Source organism: Periophthalmus magnuspinnatus, chromosome 3 (assembly GCF_009829125.3).
Source record: "Periophthalmus magnuspinnatus isolate fPerMag1 chromosome 3, fPerMag1.2.pri, whole genome shotgun sequence".
NCBI classification, from domain to species: domain Eukaryota; kingdom Metazoa; phylum Chordata; class Actinopteri; order Gobiiformes; family Gobiidae; genus Periophthalmus; species Periophthalmus magnuspinnatus.
In genome coordinates, this window is record NC_047128.1 from 8,384,588 (window position 1) to 8,406,592 (window position 22,005).

General features: G+C 39.8%; 1 protein-coding gene across 2 annotated transcripts in view; it reads right to left on the reverse strand.

The window, feature by feature from the left end:
• The window catches only part of LOC117389783 (lactadherin-like), a 73,017-nt gene extending 54,021 nt beyond the window's left edge, over positions 1–18,996 (reverse strand). Inside the window, exons 1-3 of one of the 2 annotated variants that reach the window (XM_033987509.2) lie at positions 18,786–18,996; positions 11,308–11,433; positions 7,268–7,399 (exon numbers count right to left, since the gene is read on the reverse strand). In XM_033987509.2, the coding sequence (XP_033843400.1) occupies positions 7,268–7,399; positions 11,308–11,433; positions 18,786–18,861 (334 nt within the window). In that variant the 5' untranslated portion in view covers positions 18,862–18,996. The remainder of the gene's footprint in view (positions 1–7,267; positions 7,400–11,307; positions 11,434–18,785) is intronic. The other variant, XM_055231279.1, reaches the window with a different exon arrangement.
• Positions 18,997–22,005: the final 3,009 nt, after the last annotated feature.

The following is a 22,005-nucleotide window of genomic DNA, read 5'->3' on the forward strand; positions in this document are numbered from 1 at the left end:
AGAAGTCGCCTGTCAGCGGGCTACGCTCACTAAAGAGCAAAAAATGGACTGATATGGAAAAACTACCCCGACCCGACAAACGTATTTTTGCAACATGGAGTGCCATTCCTGACACCTATATTAATATGAAAAGGTGTGCATTTGGAGTCCTGTCTATCTTTGGCTCAACATACTTATGCAAGCAAGTTTTCTCGAGCATGAACTTTATTAAGTCCAAATACCGCTCCAGTCTCACTAATGAGACTCCACAGTCCTGCGTGAAGATGAAAGTCACATCTTACAGCCTCGACATAGGGAAGATCTGTAGTGAAGTGCAGACCCAGAAGTCCCACTAAAAAGGTAAGAACAACATCATTTAATAAACTATTATTTATTCTGAAAAAAAACTATGAGATTTTTATATGTATCCGAGCTGATGTAAGTTTTTTTGTATGTTAAGGTGCTTCAACTGATCACTGGTTTGCTGCGTAAAACCCCGAAGAGGATGGCAGCACGCATGGAATTATTACTGTTAAACATATTATTTTTAAAGTGGGCTAGTTTGTTGTATTCCGTGGTTGCAATTGTTTGAATTTAAATAATGATTAAAACTTTTAGAAGCTCTGTTATTTTTTGCGGCTCCAGACAGGAAAAGGGGGCAAAATGGCTCTTTTGATTAAAAAAAAGGTTGCCGACCCCTGTAATAGACTTTGTCGTCTTATACTTGTTCTGATACAACTCATGATCATTCTATTCAGAAAGGTTCAATTCTGTGATTGTGATTTTGTAAGTATTGATACCTGCTCAAATGAGTATCTAGTTTCTATACTAGTTTTAGTATCAATTAGTATCTGATCTCAATTTTGACTTTTGACAATCCTATCCTGTGTGCCCTGAGGCACACAGGATAGGACTCAGTCACATTCACAGGACAGAAATGAACCTTTCTTGAATAGCTTTAGAATGACATTGAGCTGTATCAGGACTAGACTAATATACGCCTATGGACCACTACGGAACCTACCTGGATGATTGAGGGATTACACAGGTATAAGGCCACACAGTAATATAAAAGAAAGTACTACAATTTAATGTAGAAAATCACATACTATTGTTTAAATAAATCCATAATTTACTTTATTGTATTTATTTATTTCGAGCAGATTAATGAGCACATGTATCATCATATAAAGGTATCCCTGTATACCTGTCTTCAGTTAGAACATAAATTAAATGCTTTGTTTGTTTGTGCATTCAGTTGAAAAAAAAAATATCATCCTCACCATCTGCGAGAGAGAGAGTGAGAGAGAGAAAGAGAGAGAGTATAAACATACATACATCTAAATTATTGTCAGTGACCTTTTACTGCATTTATTTGAATGAATCTATGTGTATTGTGATCAAGATATTGTTTTACTATTTACAACTGAGAGGCTCTTGGCTATTTAGTTTTTATATGTCGGATGCGGGCTTTCCATGATAATTTGCCTTCCATAATTTATTCCAAGGAATTTTACTCTCAAACACATCTTCAATTTGTACACCCTCAATATTTATTTATTATTATTATTTATTTTCACTCAATAGCGCTACCTAAAAATTAAAAATATATTACGGCAATGAGAGACCTTTTTTATCATAGACAAATTAAATTTGGTACAAGCCTAGTACATCTCAGTTCAAGTAAAAAAATATATTATGACCTCGCCCTAAAGCCTACAGGAACCCAATTTTTTCAAAATTTTCACTCTCACATTTGAATTTCCCAGCATTAATATACATTTTGTTCAAAATGTTACTCCAAAACATTACTCCATTGCTCCACAGCGCCGCCTTAAACTTTTGAATGGTACTCAAAAATGGATATCCCTATTGCCATACCGAACAAAAAAAGCCAATGAGAACATACCTCTATTTGAAAAGGTGTTGCCATGGCAACGTCCGATATTTCTCAGAGAAATACATGGGTTTTGGTTCACTGGGATGAAAATATTTAATTTGTCATAGACTTCTGAAATTTGGTAGACATATTCCACTCATCATACTGAACAAAAAAGCCAGTGAAGACATGTCTCTATTTCCAACCGTGCAGACATGACAATGTCAGAAATTCTCTCATTGGAATTAATGGAGTAGTATTACTTGGACGCTGATTTTGGGGACCAAGGATCTTCGTGGTGGCATGTACCCCGCGGTCACAAGGGGTGGCAAGGGCCTTTATCACTGCTTGCAGTTTTAATTATTATTAGGCCAACGGGGCTCGGGCCCTGACTCCAGTATCCAAGCAACCCATGCCATAGGCATGGGATATGCATATTTGTTCTTGCTAGCATGTCAGCGTCGCCGACAGAAAGTTTTCCGAAATGTTACCAAATTTGACACAAAATTCCATTGCGTCATCCCAATCAATAAAGTCAGTCAGACCCATGTCGTTTTTTGCACCGTGTTGCCATGGCAATGCACCAAACAGCCAAAATTATTCTAATGGGAATGCTCCCAAATATTTATTTCATGGAATAATGGCACCTTGGCACCTTGACTCTTCATGTCATCACAATCAAAAAAGTCAATCAGGTCCATGTCATAGCTTTTACTGCGTTTCCTTGGCGATGCGCGAAAGAGTACATGTAATCCTAATGGGAAAATTTACAAATTTTCGCACATTTCAAAGTCTCATAAAAACTTATTGGCTTCATTGAGGAAAGTGAAATTAGGCACTGTGACTATTCAGGTCTGTCAAAAAAGTCCATGGAGATGCCTGGAATAATCCATGCTTTTGAATTTTGTGAATCAGCGCTTCCAATGTTTATTGACTTTGTTTGGTGACAAGTGAAAACTGAGGCAAGTGGAGCTGACGTGCCACCCTCAGGGAGTGCCGGGTTGGCCGAGTGCGAAGGGCCGTTTGATGCCGCTTGCGGCTTTAATTTTTTTTAATTCTTTCATCTGCTCTTTGAGTAGGAATTTTACCCCCTGAACATGTTCAAAAACTCACCAAATTTTGCCCAAAATTCAGGTCTAGCAAACAATTTATTTGTTTTATATATTGCATAATTGGCCTACATTGCGTCAATGGGAGACGTCCAACCTCAACTTTGCCGTAGAGCCACAAAATTCGGTACACACATTCTTCAAGTGATGCCAAACAAAAAACATTATTATGGCCACGTCCCCAGACAAACTGGAATTTGCCTGTCTTGGATTGAAAATTCCGAAATGCAAATTCAGCATTTTCGCTGGTGAAGCCTCTGAGGGGGCTTCACCAGCAGGGCTGAAAATCACTGTATATCATCTAGACAAGTGGGGCATCTAAAGTTATCCAATTTATGATGATGCCTGTCACAGTTTGCGTGCGGCGAAGCCGCAAAATTCCATCTGAATTTTTGAAATTTTCAAATGTCAAAACTTGCTGCGGTTTGCGCACACAAAGTCTGATTGGGCTAAAATTCGAATCAGTTGTAAAACTTTCTTGCCTAATTCTACTGTTGTAAATACATTTAAATAAATAAATACATTTAAATAAATAAATCTAAATAAATAAAATTGGCGCGATAGCGCCCATTACAGAATTTCCAATAAATTTGTATGGAGGGACGAAAATTTTGTTTTCCGAAATGTTACCAAATTTGACACACAATTCCATTGATTTATCCCAATCAATAAAGTCAATCAGAGTCATGTCGTGTTTTGCACCGTGTTGCCATGGCAATGTGCCAAACTGCTAATGTTATCCTAATGGAAATGCTCCCAAATTTTTCCATTTATCAGCAAAAATATTAGTTTAATGGAATAACAGGGGAATCACACTCCTCAGCCTTCCCGGTAAGGTCTATTCCAGGGTACTGGAGAGGAGAATCCGACCGATAGTCGAACCTCGGATTCAGGAGGAGTAGTGTGATTTTCGTCCTGGTCGCGGAACACTGGACCAGCTCTATACTCTCCATCGGGTCCTTGAGGGTTCATGGGAGTATGCCCAACCAGTCCACATGTGTTTTGTGGATCTGGAGAAGGCATTCGACCGTGTCCCTCGTGGTGTCCTTTGGGGGGTGCTCTGGGAGTATGGGGTCCGGGGCTCTTTGCTAAGGGCTGTCCGGTCCCTGTATGACCGGAGCAGGAGCTGTGTTCGCATTGCCGGCAGTAAGTCAGACCTGTTCCCGGTGCATGTTGGACTCCGCCAGGGCTGCCCTTTGTCACCGGTTCTGTTCATTACATTTATGGACAGAATTTCTAGGCGCAGCCAGGGGCCGGAGGGGGTCTGGTTTGGGAACCACAGGATTTCATCTCTGCTGTTTGCAGATAATGTTGTCCTGATGGCTTCTTCGAGCCAGGACCTGCAGCAGGCACTGGGGCAGTTTGCAGCCCAGTGTGAAGCGGCTGGGATGAGAATCAGCTCCTCCAAATCTGAGGCCATGGTTCTCGACCGGAAAAAGGTGGTTTGCCCTCTCCGGGTGGGTGGTGAGTCTCTGCCTCAAGTGGAGGAGTTCAAGTATCTCGGGGTCTTGTTCACGAGTGAAGGAAGGATGGAGCATGAGATTGACAGGCAGATCGGTGCAGCGTCTGCAGTGATGCGGTCGCTGTATCGGTCCGTTGTGGTGAAGAAGGAGCTGAGCCCAAAGGCAAAGCTCTCGATTTACCAGTCAATCTACGTTCCTACCCTCACCTATGGTCATGAGCTCTGGGTAATGACCGAAAGGACAAGGTCGCGGATACAAGCGGCCAAAATGGGTTTCCTCCGCAGGGTGGCCGGGCGCACCCTTAGGGATAGGGTGAGGAGCTCGGTCACACGGGAGGAGCTCGGAGTAGAGCCGCTGCTCCTACACGTCTAGAGGAACCAGTTGAGGTGGCTCGGGCATCTGCGTAGGATGCCTCCTGGACGCCTCCCTAGGGAGGTGTTCTGGGCATGTCCCACCGGGAGGAGGCCCCGGGGAAGACCCAGGACACGCTGGAGGGACTATGTCTCTCGGCTGGCCTGGGAATGCCTTGGGGTCCCACCGGAGGAGCTGGAGGACGTGTCCGGGGTGAGGGAAGTCTGGGAGTCCCTGCTTAGACTGCTGCCCCCGCGACCCAGCCCCGGATAAGCAGAAGAAAATGGATGGATGGATGGAATAACGTGAAAGTTAGCACAATGACTCTTTATGTCATCCCGATAAAAAAAAATCAAAGGCATCCAATGTCATAACTTTCACTGGATTGCCATGGCGATGTGTGAAAGAGCCCATGTTATTGTAATGGGAAAATTCCAAAATTTTTGGACATTTCAAAGACTTATAATGACTTGCCACCTTCAGTGACAAACATGAAATTTGGCACAGTGACTCGTCAGGTCGTCCTTGTCAAAAAAGTCCAAGGGGCCAAGTTTGTATTTTGCACGGTGTTGCCATGGCAATGCCTCAAAAACCCACATTATTCCATTTTCATCATACATCAGTGTTTCCAATATTTTTTGACTTTGTCTAGTACAGCCCAAAGCCGCAATAACACAGACACAACTGGTGCGTTAGCGCCTCCCATAGGGAGTGCAGGGTCAGCTGAGGGCGAAGCATGGCCCGTGAGAGCCGTTCAATGCAGCTTGCGGCTTTAATTTATTATTTGATGTTTGTCAACAAAGTTTTCTAGCTGAGAAATTTATATTTTTTCTAGATTTTTGAGAACAGTGAAATTGGTCTATAATTTGTGAAACTGTTTTTATTTCCATTTTTCAATAGTGGCATCACTTTTGCAATTTTCATTTTCCTTGGGAGACAGCCAGACTGAAGACATATATGGGTAAGAGGTTTTACAATGTTATCTATGACTTTTTTAACCAAAGACGATATCATGACAGTCTGTGGAGAATTAATTTTTACATTTTTGAAAAACATATTTTACTTTTTGTCCGTTGGTTGCTGAGGGAAAAATGAGTAAGGGTTCCTCATTATTGTTTCTCTACACTGGATTTTAGCTAGGTCTGGGATTTGAACAGACAGCTCTGGACCAATATTTACAAAAAAATATTAGATCATAGATTATGGTACTGGAATCGGTATTGAGTTCCACGTCTATTCCTAATCAAATTATAATTAGTAGTAACAAAATCAAGTCTGAAATGTTTATGTTGTGACAACACTAATACCTATGTAGTTTTAAAGTCAAACATTTAGCACAACCAGTGGGTCACCAATTCAAACCTTCTTTCTCCAGTCCATATTGTCTAGGACCAAATCAAATGAGTAACTTGAACATCCCCTCACATTAGCTAATGTTACATTTCTGCTTCTAACTATAAATTAAGCCTGTGCTGTGCAATCCATGATGTCTTAGTTGCCTAGAATTAGTTGGGAGTTGACCTCAGATTGAAAAAACACTACAGTTGGTCGTCAGGCTGTCGGTATAAGGATACGATACTTAAAAATGCTAAGAGAACTTCTTTCCAAAGCCTTGCATTCTCAGCATGCTTCTCACATTCAAATACAGGCTTATACTTAATTCTTCTGCACATTTGGAAAAGCCTAATGGAGGAAGAGCACAGAAAAGATGTGGGTCTGTGTGGAGGGCTGCTGCATGCTAAGAGACTTGGAGTGGCCTTGCATTAATTAGCCAAAGAAATGAGAGCTGAGCCACAAAAAGTCTTTTCATAAAGAGTGAGGCTGAATAAATGTTCTACTCTCAAGCTGTGACAAGATGGAAATTTCTAGTAGTATTACTAATAGTGACTCATATTTGCTGTCGTTGGATATTCCACTTGTCATGATTTTTTTCAATATTTTTAAAGAAGACCTAATGTGCTTGTGCTTGTGTTTGCTAAATGGTTATAATCTATACCACCTGTGGATCATTATGTTATAATCTGGACATTTGAAATCTCAATATTGATCTAAAACCACTCAGTAAAGAAACAAGTCCACTTCTGCATTTGAAAACTGCGGTGCCCAATGGGAGCTGACGTTACTGTAAACGTCATCAGAACAAAGCACCTTATGCTTTCAACCCGACAATGGATAGCTGGCAAGCAGCAGATTTTTTTCATATAGCAAAATGACTACGTGAGCTACGTGTATCACCTATTAAGAGAATAAGTAAGTACAGAGCAGTGGGCACGTATCAGTAGCAGTGAAGCAGTGAAAATAGGAGTAGATCAAAGCAATTTTGAATACAGGTGAATAAAGATTACTAAAATATGCACTAAATAAAACTTTGAGAGGGTAAATGAGAAGGGAAAGAACAATAACTGCTAAGGTTGACTTTTGCAGAGTCCACTTTAACAGTGACTGATTTGCATGTGTTGTGGTGAAAGTGGCCCCAGCACACTCACTGATCTGGCAGTGCACTCCCTCGAATCCCGGCTGGCAGCGGCAGAGATACTCATTAAAAACGTCCCCTCGTCTCGTGGGAGCCAGCACCTCACAGGTCCCATCATTCTGGCAGGGGTTAGGGCTGCAGGGGCCTGGGAGTTGGCAGAGGGTTAGACAGAAAAACAACTATTAAATTTAGGTTTGCACAAGGAAAGGCCCTGTGCCCAATTTGACTGTTCTTTTTAGTTAAATGGCTGTTTGTCTTGCTTATGTTCGGGAAATTTAATATTGAAAAGTTTGTGCCCAGTTTAGTCCTGATGTACACTTGGTTTGGTCCTGTTCTCTTCCTGGTTTAGTCCTGGTCTAGTGCAAGTTTAGTTCTGTTTTGTCCCAGTTCAGTCTTACCAACCCTATAGTTTAGACCTCAACACACATGCTCTAAAATGCATAGGTTTCTTGTATGTAAAGTCACAAAAAATCATAGCAATTGGATACTTTTCATATCATTCAGCCCAATCAAACATTTTAATCTTGAATTACAAATTAATTGTATATGCAGTGCAGAAATTTCAGACTTGCTTTACTTTAAGTAAAAATGTCTCTTTATGCAAGCACCCTACCCCACCCTCTGTACAGATTTCTGTCCTCCTTTGGGTTAGTCTTGTTTAGAACAGGTATAGCAATTGTTGTCTTTTTTTAGACTTGGCTTAACCCTAGTTTAAATTTGGAATAGTCCTAGTTTGGACATGGCTTAAATCTGGTCATATTATTGTGAAAAATTTGTTGTGCATCTTTCTAATAATACATTATACAACATATTATGGACATACAATTTGGACATACAGTCTGCACATACCGTTTTCTCAAAATACACTCTGGACATACCAGTCTGGATATACAGTCTGGACATACAGTCTGAACATACCGGTCTCTGGACATACAGTCTGGACATACCAGTCTCTAGACATACAGTCTGGACATACAGTCTGGACATACTGGTCTGGACATACAGTCTGGACATATAGCCAGGACATACCAGTCTAGACATACAACCTGGACATACAGTCTAGACATGATACTTTTATCATACCTTATTTTATTTCTTTCCAGACATTTCAGTCTTAAGTCAAGGAAGCAATCAAAATAGTCTGAAAAAGGAATAAGCAGAAGCCAAAGCTTATGACTTATGACTCCTTTAATACTAAACATAAAGATAAAGAGCCGCTGCATTTACAATATACACAGTAAAGAAAAGAGGAAAAAAAATACAAATAAATAATAATAATAAATTGAAGAATAGAACATAATTCAGCATTCAGTTCCACTGTATGAATTTATAATTTGCTTTTTATACAAACTTTTGAAATGGCTCAACGTTCAACAATTTTCATCTAATCTATTCCAAATATTTTCTCCAACCAAGGGTTAGATTTGTTCTAACCCTTGGTTTTTGAAAGATTATAAACACTATCCCAATTTTTAAACAGATCTTGAAAATGAAATGGCAATTGTTTATTTTTAATTTTATACATAAATTGTGCGGTCTATCAGGTCCTTGAATTTCATTGTATTTTGTAGTAGTATGAGCCCTGCAAGGCTTTATTCACGATTCGCATTGCTCGTTTTTGGACAGTAGTAATATGAATGGTATTTGTTTGATATGTCTTGCTCCACACTTCCACGCCATAAGTCATGTATGGAAGTATCAATGATCTATACAAAATGAACAATGTTTTTTCGTTCAAGCATGTTTTCACTTTCGATATAATTACTAATGATTTACATAATTTTGTCTTTATAAATTGTATGTGACTTTTCCAATTTAGCTTGTTTTGGATTATTATTCCTAAAAATGTTATTTGATGTATTTGTTCTATCACTGTATTATGAATAATTAAATTCCTGCTTACATTTGTTTGGCAATTTGTAAATAGTATGAATTTAGTTTTAGATCTTTTTCTACCTCCTCTACTGAAACTTACCGTTTCTAAATTATTACCACAATGTATTATATTTGCATCATCTGCAAATAATATAAGGTGTAAAACATTTGAAAACATATATATATATATATATATATATATATATATATATATATATATATATATATATATATATATATATATATATTAATATACAAAATAAAGAGCAAAGGGCTCAACAGTGACCCCTGGGGGAGGCCACAGGTCACTGTTTGGAGCTCTGAATCAACTCCATTTATATGAACATATTGTGATCTATTTTCTATGTAACTTTTGATCCAAGAGAAAGCCACACCCCTGATTTCATATCTGTGCAATTTCCTGAGTAGTAAATCGTGACTGACGGTATCAAAAGCTTTAGTAAAATCTAGAAACACTCCAATTGCATATTGTTCATTGTCTATTGCATTAGATATATTTTCAACTAGATTTAATAAACCCAAAGTAGTGGTTTTATTTGATCTAAAGCCATATTGCTGTTCACAAATGATAAATATATAATGTATATAATGTCTCACAAGGTAATTGTATAATCTTTTATGGAATAGTTTCTCTAAAATTTTTTGCAAAATGAGACAATAGAGAAATAGGTCTGTAATTAGTAAGATCATGTTGATCATCGGACTTGTAAATAGGGATAACCCTTGCTGTCTTCATCCCTTCAGGGAATACACCCGACTGCAAAGATAAATAAAAAATATAGGTGATTGGATTAACTATGTAGTCAATGGTTTCTTTCAGCACACACATGTCTAGTCTGTTCCAATCTGTTGAATTTTTGTTCTTGCTTTGTTTGACAATTGTACTTATTTCCATCTTGTCTGTTCCTTGCAGGAATATTGTTTTATCCTGCTTAGGTATTCTACTGATTATGTCATTCTCTTGATTAGATTCCGAAATATTTTTTTGCCAATTTAGAACCAATATTACTAAAATAATCATTGAATTCATTTGCAATTTCCTTAGGCTGACTGAGAAAATGTCCATTATTTGTCAGAATGTGAGTAGGAAAATTGGCATTCCGTTTGCCCTTTATTAATTTATTTAAAACATTCTAAGTTTTTTAATGTAATTTTTCTCATAATACTTATGAATTTATTTTTGTATGTTTTATAGGTAACCTCTGCCTCACTTGTACGTTTTTTTAAGTCTTTACACAATTTATTTTTTTCTATTAAAAGTCCACTTCTTTCATTGTCTATAATGTTGGTGAATATATTGTCAATCAATTTTGCACTGTTTCAAGCAGTGTAGAATTTTTTTGAAAGATCTGCATTTAGGCTTCTACAGCTGAAATGTATGACAGATAGTGAATATTTGTACTTATTTGAGACTCAATTTGATCCTCTGTGTAATATTCACATGTTTTTTATTTCTGTATAAAAGTTATTCTCTGGATCAATGTCTTGAGGTTTACACTCTGTGTAGTCAAACGTTTTTAACTGAAACTGTTCAAAGTTCAAATAATCTGTATCCATTCTTACTTTGTTGTAGTTGGATTAAGTCCATCTGGATGCATAATAAATCCAAATCGTCGTCATTGTACCATCTTCTTCTCATTTTAATTTGTCCATTTCTAAGTTATATCATTTGTATTATTCAAGCTCTTTGACGTCCTTTATGACAATCACCCAGGCCTCTTCAGGGACATACTGGTCTGTACATGCAGTCTCGACATACCACTCTCCCGAAATACAGTCTAGACGTACAGTCTGGACATAGCGGTCTCTGGACATACAGCCAGGACATACCAGTCTAGACATACAGTATGGGCATACAGTCTGGACATACTGGTCTGGACATACGGCTCTCCCGAAATACAGTCTGGACATACAGTCTGGACCTAGAGGCCTCTGGACATACAGTCTGGACATACCAGACTCTGGACACACAGTCTGGATATACCTGCCTCTGGACATACCAGTCTGGAGATACAGTCTGGACATACCGGTCTCTGGACATACTGGTCTCTGGACATACAGTCTGGACATACTGGTCTCTGGACATATAGTCTGGACTATACAGTCTGGGCATACAGTCTGGGCATACAGTCAGGGCATACTGGTCTCAAGACATACCAGTCTCTGTGAGGTTGCAGGTGTCTCCTGTGAAGCCGTCTGCACAGATGCAGATGAAGGGGTCCTCTCCCACTCCGGTCACACAGGTCCCTCCGTTCAGACACCGGTTCACCTCACAGTAGTCCCCTGTCACAGACACAACACAGGCTGACTGAGCCGGGAGCCAAACATGGAGCCAAACAGTCAGGCATTGGATACACGTGTTACCACTGAAACAAGACATCAGCCCTCTGAAACTGTAGCTTTACTACGTTCAATTTTGCAACAATGTGAGAACATATGGAGACCCACCTTCTGTCACAATATCACATGGACAAAAAACACAGCATAGGTTTGCCTAGTCAATGAGTGAAGTACTAAACCAGGTTTTATGGTGGTTCTGTCAAAGCTATGTCAAAGCTATGATAAAACCACCTTTCTGAATGACTCACTGCATTGAACTTCAGTCTGTGGCCCTTCACTTCTAATTATATATATATATATATATATATATATATATATATATATATATATATATATATATATATATATATATATATATATATATATATATATATATAAATAAAGGTTTGGAGACCCATGTACTAAACTAAGTCAATGTTAGAGAAATCTGATTATGTTAACACGATTAAAAGCTCAGAAAAGTCGATTTAGCTTAATAGGTCAGTTTCAACTAAAAAGTGAGAGGAATTTTTTTTATTTCACTTCCGTTTAAACCTTTCATTGCTTTTGCAGAAGGTAAAAACATGCATCATGAGAGATATGGAAGTGTAATTAAAACTGCAAACAGTGATAAAGAGCCCTCGCAACCCTTGCGATCGTGGAAGGGCATGCTACAGTGGAGAGCTGCATATCAACCTTAGCTTGACCTGTGATTCAATATTTCCAATGTCAAGTTGGACATAAATATTGTAACTTTGCAGGGGGCACTGGAGACTCATTTTTAAAGATTTTAAAGAATTTGAATCCAAACATTATTTTGTCCAGCTCATCAAAATGCACAGACGCTACATTGAGTTTGTCTGAATCCAAGGATTTTTTTATACTTTTAAAATGGCTGCTTTGCTAAGAGCTCATTATGACCACACCCTCAGACTTATGCAAATTATTTTATCGCCTTTTGACATTAGATATATCCTGATGATGCTGCTAAGTCGATTAGGTATAAATCCTAGGACAACCTTATTAAAGTACAAGGTCAAGGTTTTGGTCATTTCTATAATTAGATTCAAAATGGCTAACTTCATATCAGTGTTAGGGTGTGGGCCCCATAAACTTTTTTGTTCAGGGTTACATAAAGGGCGTGTGCATCAAATTTCATTATTCTACGATAAACAAATGTTCTGCCCCATTACAACTGGCATGGGGCGCGGAGGATCTATTTTAAAGATAGAAGTTTGAGTTGCATATCATTATGTCCAGGTCATTAAAATACACAAACACCAGATTGGGCAGTTTGAATCCGAAAACACTGAAAAAGTTTCAAGGGTTTTTTTACTTTCAAAATGGCTGTTTCGTTAAGACCGTTATCATGACCACACTCTGAGACCAATGTCAATTCTTTCAACAACTTTTGACCCCAGATATGTCCTGATGTTGCTGCCTCAGTTTGGGTCCATTGGATAAAAACCCTAGGACAAGTTCGTTAAAGTATGAGGACATCTGCATATTTTGATTCAAAATGGCCATCTTCACATAGGAGTGTGGTCCCCATAGAATTTTTTGCTCTGTAAGGTCACATAAAGAGTGTACCAAATTTCACTGGATTACGACAAAAAAGGCATAGCCATGCAAATGTGAATGTAGACAGGGCGTGGTCTTCATTGGCTTTTTGTTGAGAATCTCAGGAAGGCTGTCTGTACCAAATTGCATTTGTCTACGACACACTAGATACAAGTTTAAAATACATATCATTATGTCAGATAATCAAACACACAAATGCTACATTGCGTCCATAAAGAGCAGAACCATTGTTGCAAAAGTTACAGTGACTTTTATACTTTCAAAATGGCTGCTTCGTTTAACGCTCGTTATAACCACACCGTGGGACTTATTTAAATTATTTTAAATTATTTTTGTTTGTCTATGATGACATTTTTCTGGGCTGGGCTCCGATTGGTGCAATGTGATTCAATTTTTGAGGTGGCACTACTGAGCCATCTTTCAATAGCACATTCGTGCTCGGACAATAGAGGTGCACCAGTTTTGATAAGGTAAGTTAGTCAAATAATTAAGTAAGAGAAACAAGGAGGAAAAGACAGAAATTCATTGCTTATTACCAGCAAATAAAAGACACAAGGAGGAACAGTCAATACATTACTCCAGGGTGTAAACTTACAAAATGTACTATACTGAAATTTGAATGATTAGTAAAATTGCAAAGGCTCCAGTTATTTCAGAAATGTAATTTCCACTGCAAACAACAAAATATCCTATCTTATGAAAGCTGTAGTTTGCATTCTTCAAATGTGTTGTGAAATACATAGGATTCTAGAATTAGTCCAAATAGTCTTCTCTGAAATTTTAATACTCCTAGTGTCTAAAATGAGAACTGACTAATTGTGTTGTCACAATACAAAAATTACTTGATACTCTATACCAATTTTGATGCCACAATGATAATAGAAAATGCATTTTCTTTGGACAATACATTGACATTTTCACGATAAAATAATAAGAGATCAACCAATTTGGGCTTTCCCATCTAAATTGACTGTACTTAACTGTACTGAACAGTCTAAAATAATTCTAGATCATTCTAAAAGTGTTTAGGAAAGGATAGTATCAAATCTTGTTCACATAACTAGATTTTAGTATCTACCGACAAGCAGCTCAAGTCCACCATTTCCAACCACTGCAAGGAGGAGAAGCACTTATGGACTTGAGCAAAGGTAAGCACACAGAGCCTCCCTGATTGGCTGTAAATTGGGAAAAAGGGGGCTTACCAACTTTCTCACACCTGGGATACAGTTGTGAAGACAGACTTCAGATGGCGCTGTCATCCTACTGCTCTAGTTTGGAAGACAAAGCCAAAATCTGTTTAAATCAGTTGAGCAGACACGCCACAGCAACATCACATGACATTTAGGAGGCATCAGAGTGCAGCCCATACGCATCAGGCTATGACACAAAAATACAGGAGAGAATATAAGAACCTCCAAATTATAGCTTTAGTATCAGTTAGTATCTGATTTGTAACACTTTAGAAAACCCTGGGTCCTTAGATTAGAACAACAGGTCTCAAACTCTCCACCCCATGTACCACCAAAGAAAACATTTGCCTTTCCAAGAACCACCAGATCTAAACCCGATCTATAACAGGACTATTCTATCCAGTCTAGGGCTAAACCACGTCTAAAACTGGACTACATGATTTCCACTGTAGTTCTAAACAAGGAATGCTCAAAAGGAGGGCACAAAACTGGATAAAAATTAACTTTAAATTAGGCAAACCCACAAACTGAAAAACTGTCAGAATCAGAATCAGAATCAGAATCCCTTTTATTGATCCCCGAAGGGAAATTCTCTTAGTTAACAAATGCCACAACCACAGGATAGAATTTAAGAATAAGAATAAAAAGTCATTTAAATAAGAATAAAATTGTGCAATAAGAATAAGTGTCATGCAATAAGAATAAAGTGTCAGTGTTAAACAAAATAAATAAATAGATCATCACACAAAATCACACACTATTTACATCTATGTACAAAGTGGAATATTGGAGTATTGAAGTGTTTGGTTACAGAACGGAGTTTAACAGTTTGATGGCGACAGGCAGGAAAGATTTCCTGTGTCTCTCAGTGGAGCAGCGTGGCAGTAACAGTCTGTGGCTGAACGAGCTCTTCAGATTGGCCAGCACCTCGTGGAGGGGGTGGAGGGGAGAGTCCAGAATAGTCCTGACTTTGGTCAACATCCTCCTGTCCGACACAACAGTCAGAGAGTCCAGCTCCTCCCCCACAACATGACCAGCCTTCCTGATGATCTTATTGAGTCTATTAGTGTCCCTCACGCGCAGACTGCTGCCCTAGCAGACCACAGCGTACATGATGGCACTGGCCACCATAGACTCATAGAACATCCTGAGCATCGTCCTGCAGATGTCAAAGGACCTCAGCCTCCTCAGGAAATAGAGGCGGCTCTGGCCCTTCTTATAGACTGCGTCCACGTTTCTGCTCCAGTCCAGTTTATTGTCCAAGTACACTCCCAAGTACTTGTACTCCTCCACCACGTCCACACTGACCCCATGGATGGAGATGGGAGTCACAGCCGCTTTGGTCCTCCTCAGGTCCACCACCAGTTCTTTTGTCTTGGTCACGTTGAGTTGAAGGTAGTTCTTCTCACTCCACATGACAAAGTTGTCCACAACAGTCCTATACTCCCTCTCGTCACCACCGCTGATGCATCCCACCACTGCAGAGTCATCAGAAAACTTCTGAAGGTGGCAAGTCTCACTGCAGTAGCTGAAGTCCGTGGTGTAGAGAGTGAAGAGGAAGGGAGAGAGGACTGTCCCTTGTGGAGCCCCGGTGTTGCTGACCACTCTGTCTGACACACAGCCCTGTAAGCGTACATACTGTGGTCTTCCAGTGAGATAGTCCACAATCCAGGACACCAGGGAGTCCTCCACCTGCATCACCGCCAGCTTCTCAGCCAGCAGAGCCGGCCTGATGGTGTCAAAGGCACTGGAGAAATAAAAAAACATGACCCTCACAGTGGCAGCCGGTGTGTCCAGGTGGGGGTAGACTCTGTGGAGTAGGGTCAAGATGGCGTCATCTACTCCGAGATGGGGCTGGTAGGCGAACTGGAGGGGGTCCTGCAGATGTTGGACCCTGGGCCGCAGCTGCTCCAAGACGAGTCGTTCCAGAGTCTTCATGATGTGGGAGGTCAGTGCCACAGGCCTATAGTCCTTGGGGTCGCTGGGGTGCGGCGTCTTCGGGACAGGGACGAGGCACGATGTCTTCCACAGCAGGGGGACTCTCTGAAGACTCAGGACCAAGGACCACCTGAAGGAGCTCATGGATCACAGTTTGAAAAACTGGTTAGAGCCTTTGCTCTGCAGATCTTTCATGTCTGATCTCACTGAACCAGTAAAACTAGACTGTAGCTATTTTAAACTGAAAATATTTTAATCAAACCTCTTCATCTCTGTAGAGACTTCCATGACAACAAAAGCCATTTCAGACATTAAGCACATGTTATTGTGGGTGCAAATGGTGGCTGTGTGCGAGGATAAAGAGCTTGCAGGATTATCCAGGTAAAGAGAGGGAGGAGAATGTTACATAAGCTAGCAGCTCAGGACACAGGAGGAACAGCGTCTAAAAACAAAGAGGCAGACATAGCTGTCGTTTGATTGGGGAGAAAATAACAGGCATGTCCCAGTCAGCTGGGACAGGAGAGCTCAGGTGAAAAGGCAGCTGGGGCACTGTGGATTCAGACAGATGGGATTTAGATCAACGTTTCAAGTGTGGTGGGGAGGTTTTGTGAAATCATGTTTATGCTCCAATTAATTACAAAAAGGGTGTAATAAAAAATTAAGTAAGCATGTGTAAATATCATCTTTGCAATAGTAAAAAAAGGGTTCTCAACTATCTTATCTACAATGACTTTTAAAGGTATGCTATGTAACTTTCCTGATAGAGGGTCCGCCTACCTTCTTCACTCCATGAAAATGTTACTGTTTAGCCTGAAATGTTCCAGAGTATGGCGTTAGAGTTATCTACCTTGCACTTATTCCATTATGTGTGTTTTTATTGTTCAAAAGAACCTTGAAAACATGCATACTTTGTTGTTTCTTTTTTTAGTTTGGTTGTGTCTCCACAGATCAGATTGATCTAGAAGGCATCCTGAACAGATGCCCGAGCCACCTCAGTTGGCTCCTTTCAACATGGAGGAACAGCAGCTCTACTCTGAGCCCCTCACCCTATCTCTAAGAGAGCGCCAAGTCACACTGCTGAGGAAGCTCCTTTTGGTTATTGCCCAAAGCTCATGACCATAAGTGAGGGTAGGAATGTAGACTGACCAGTAAATCGAGAACTTTGCCTTTGGACTCAGCTCCTTCTTCACCACAATGGTCTGATACAGCAACTGCATCACTGCGAACGGTCCGCCTGTCAATATCACCCTCCATTCTTCCCTCACTCACCAAGCACCCAAGATACTTGAACTCCTCCACGTGAGGCAAGGACTCTCCTCCCACCTGGAGAGGGCAAGCCACCTTTTTCCGATCGAGGGGAAAAAGGTGGCGAGATAGCGCCCCCTACTCTTGCAAGGCAAAGCATAGATGATCATTAAGATTTGTGGCAATATTTTATATTAGGATTTTTATTATTCAAATTTGGGCAATCTTAGGTTCAGGTATGATACATGAGTTTCACGATTGTTGTTGTTCTAGTTGTGAAAAGAGTGATGTAAGTTTGAAAAGAAAGGACCATAGGAAAAACATATAGGCCAGATCATCTACCCAGCTTTTTGTTGCTTCTTACTCAACAATACTCAAATGATTCATTCTTGCAATTATAATGTGAGTCTAAACATTGCCTGCAGCATCAACACAACAAAATAGACAAATTGTCAACTTTTTCCAGTAATAAACAATAGTAGAGAAGTAATAACCATGGTGTATACTGAGAAAGAGAGCGAGCAGGGTTAAAACACAACAACACAATGTTTAATTACAAAAGCAGTAGGCCTAATAGCTTTTCAGGCTCTCGTCTGGCACCTGTGGCAGATGTCAATCCCTGTTACTTCTAAGTAGGAGAGGAGACAGATGAATAGTTGGATAGATGGATAGATGGATGGATGGATAGATACATGGATAGTGTGAGAGCCTTATTCCCACAAGCAAGTTATTGCAAATAATATTATGACTAAAAGGATTTCATTTCAAATAAAAGCATAAAGAAAAGACACATAATTACTATGTATAAAAGTACAACTCATAATTTGTATTAAAAAGCAGGTAATATACAGTGTTAAAAGTATGAATCTGTGCTGTGCTACCTTTATAAAAGACATGTGATGTCATTACCTATGAGTTGGGCTACCCAGGTAAGGGAGCACACGTACATATTTTGTCTGTGTTGTATGTTCATTTTAAAGTGTTTGTAACCGATCCCCTCACTGTGCTGTTCAACTGTATTCTATGATTTAATTAAAAAACAACAACAAAAAATAAACATGTTTTGTATCTGCTGAGATTGGTATGATTTTCGCTTATTTAAATGGACTAAAATTTAATTAAGTTACGTCTAATAGGTCGATCACTGACAATTAAATGAAGGAGATAAATTAATGAACCCGATCCTTCTGTGTGGTAGGCTCAAATTAATGAATTAGATCCAGGCTACACTTAAAACGTACTTGCCATAACCTATTTTGTGAAACGCAACTTCGTCTCCTAGTTTGCGATTCTCTGAAAGGCAATTGTCTTAAGTCTTTGACAAGACAAAAATTAGATTGCCATAGTGTAATGCAGGCTTACCTCTGATCGAGCACACGACCAGCACAAGAGACAGAAAACTTTGGTAAACTAGAATGACATTTCCGAGTGGTTTCATTTTTCGGATCTGGTATTGTTCAGCTTGCCTCGGTTTGAGGAGCGAAAAAACAGGATTATTAAAGATCCCCGTGAGAGAGATGAAAGAGCGAGGAGAAGGGTTTGTCCAATGGTTTGTCCTGAAAAGCGTCCTCTTGTCTGCGGCCGGGGTGAGGACACGGGGCGGGCGACTTGCATGGATAAGCCTTCGCGTCACTGTGGGCGGGATCAATGCACATTAAAAAACTAGAGAGATCATCGCCATGGCAACCTACAGTAACACACAGCCATATTTTAACTGTAGATTTCCACACAATGGCCGTGTCTCAATTCGCCAAATACACCTTTTGAAGGAGCCCTTCGAAGTACTCCTCGAAGTATAGTTTGAAGCTTCTGTACGAGAATGAGTAATCCTCAGTTGAGCCGCCATCTTGCTGAAGTGGGACAGGCCCACACCACGGACCGCACTTCCACCGCTGTCTTTGGGCGTACGATAGGTACATTACGTACGTTATTTTTAATTATTTATTATTTAATAGAAGAAAAGTCAAGATGTCGTCGTCGCAGCCGTTTCTTTCTGTTTAGATTGAATGTCAATAGGCAAATATAACGTTCAAGGTGATTTTTTTCTGAATTGTAGCTACTTCATAACTTTAACAAAATATACCTTGTTAAAACGGCCTTAGATTCAGTGGTGAATCTAAGGCCGTGTCTCAATTCACCAAAATGGCCTTAGGTCGTGTCTTAGGCCGTGTCCCAATTCGCCAAATGCACCTTTTGAAGGGTCCCTTCGAAGTACTCTTCAAAGTGTAGTTTGAAGGTTCCGGTCGAGAATCTGCCCTCCTCAGTGTAGCCGCCATCTTGCTGAAGTGGGACAGGCCCACACCACGGACCGCACTTCCACCGCTGTCTTTGAGCGTACGATACGTACATTACGTACGTTATTTTTAATGATTTATTATTTAATAGAAGAAAAGTCAAGATGTCGTCGTCACAGCCGTTTCTTTCTGTTTAGATTGAATATCAATAGGCAAATATAACGTTCGAGGTGATTTTTTTACTCAATTGTAGCTACTTCATAACTTTAACAAAATATACCTTGTGAAAACGTAATAACAGAGACAGAGGTAACAATATCATTTTGACATTCATAGTCTATAAACCAGAGAACACTGATTAGTTGTACATAAAGTGGGATATTGCAGTTCAATGGTTCGGTATTTTGTCCAGTGTCTACACCACTTTAATAACAGTAGAGGGCACTGTTTCCCTTCTATGCCGTGCCAGTTCTTTTCATCTGATTATTATAAGGTATTTTCTAGCAGTGCAGCGCTACATCAAGCTAGTGTCTTGATTTACTAACACGAAAGTAAATGACACGTGCCCACCAGGGGCGCAGACCTATGGAATGTACCGGAACACATGAAGATTTTGTGCATGTCTCAGGACTCTCTTCTGTCCTTTCCTGAGAGTCCGTTGCTTCATTGTTCACATTACCTGTGTGCAACTCATTAAACGCTTCTGACTTTACGTTTCAGTCTCTTGGTCTTTGACACAATAGAAACGAACATTCTTACATTATTCTTATTGCAGTAATATTTTCTCATGATAATAATGTCTTCTTATTGTCTAGCAATAACTGCACATTCCTTTATTCCATGTAACTCCCCTCGTTTTTAATCATCAAACACACTGTACAGATCTTTATTCAGATTTAACAGTTTCATGTCACACTGTTGTAATGAGGTAAACCAGTACGAACATTTGAACGTATATTGCGCAACGGACTCCATTTTCTTCTCTTTTTTGCGTAGCCGCGGTGCATGATGGGATATAGAAGTGCGTGAAGTGTGCACGGATGCACGCTTCGGTTACGTCCGATCTCCATGGAAATGGTGTAAAGGGAAGGGCAGGTTTGTCGGCCGCAATCAGTAGGGTGCGTTGAAATGGGACAGCCCTTGTCGCACCGGAAATCACGTAACTGCCCTTCGATGCACACTTTGAATGGTGATTCTAAGGCCAGTTTGGCGAATTGGGACACGGCCTTAATTCACCAAAATGGCCTTAGAATCACCATTAGAAGTGTGCGCCGAAGGGCAGTTACGAAATTTCCGGCACAACAAGGGCTGTCCCAATTCAATGCACCCAACTGAATGCACCCGACAAACGTGCCCTCCCCTTTCCACCGTTTCCATGGAGATCGGACGTAACCGAAGCGTGCATCCATGCACACTTCACGTACTGCTATATCCCATCATGCACCGCGACTACGCAAAAAAGAGAAGAAAATGGAGTCCGCTGCGCAATACACATTCAAATGTTTGTACTGGCTTACCTCATCTACAGCAGTGCAACATGAAACTGTTAAATCTGAATAAAGATGTGAACAGGCTGTGTGTTTGCTGATTAAAAAGGAGGGGAAATATATGGAATAAAGGAATGTGCAATTATTGCTAGACAATAAGAAGACATTATTATCATTAGAAATTATAACTGCAATAAGAATAATGTAAGAATGTTTGTTTCTATTGTAAGCATCAAAGACCAAGAGACTGAAACATAAAGTCAGAAGGTTCCACACAGGTAATGTGAACAATGAAGCAACGGACTCTCCAGAAAGGACAGAAGAGAGTCCTGAGACGTGCACAAAATCTTCATGAGTTCCGGTACATTCCATAGGTCTGCGCCCCCTGGTGGTAAATCAAGATACTAGTTTGATGTAGCGCTGCACTGCTAGAAAATACTTTACAATAATAAGATGGAAAGAACTGGCACGGCATAGAAGGGAAACAGTGCCCTCTACTGTTATTAAAGTGGTGTAGCCACTGGCCAAAATATCGAATCGTTAAACTGCAATATCCCACTTTATGTACAATTAATCAGTGTTCTCTGGTTTATAGACTATGAATGTCAAAATGATACTATTGCCTCTGTCTCTGTTATTACGTTTGCACAAGGTATATTTTGTTAAAGCTATGAAGTAGCTACAGTTGAGAAAAAAATCACCTTGAAACATATATTTGCCTATTGATATTCAATCTAAACAGAAAGAATCGGCTGCGACTACATCTTGAGTTTTCTTCTATTAAATAATAAATAATTTAAAATAACGTACGTAATGTCATACGCTCAAAGACAATGGTGGAAGTGCGGTCCGTGGTGTAGG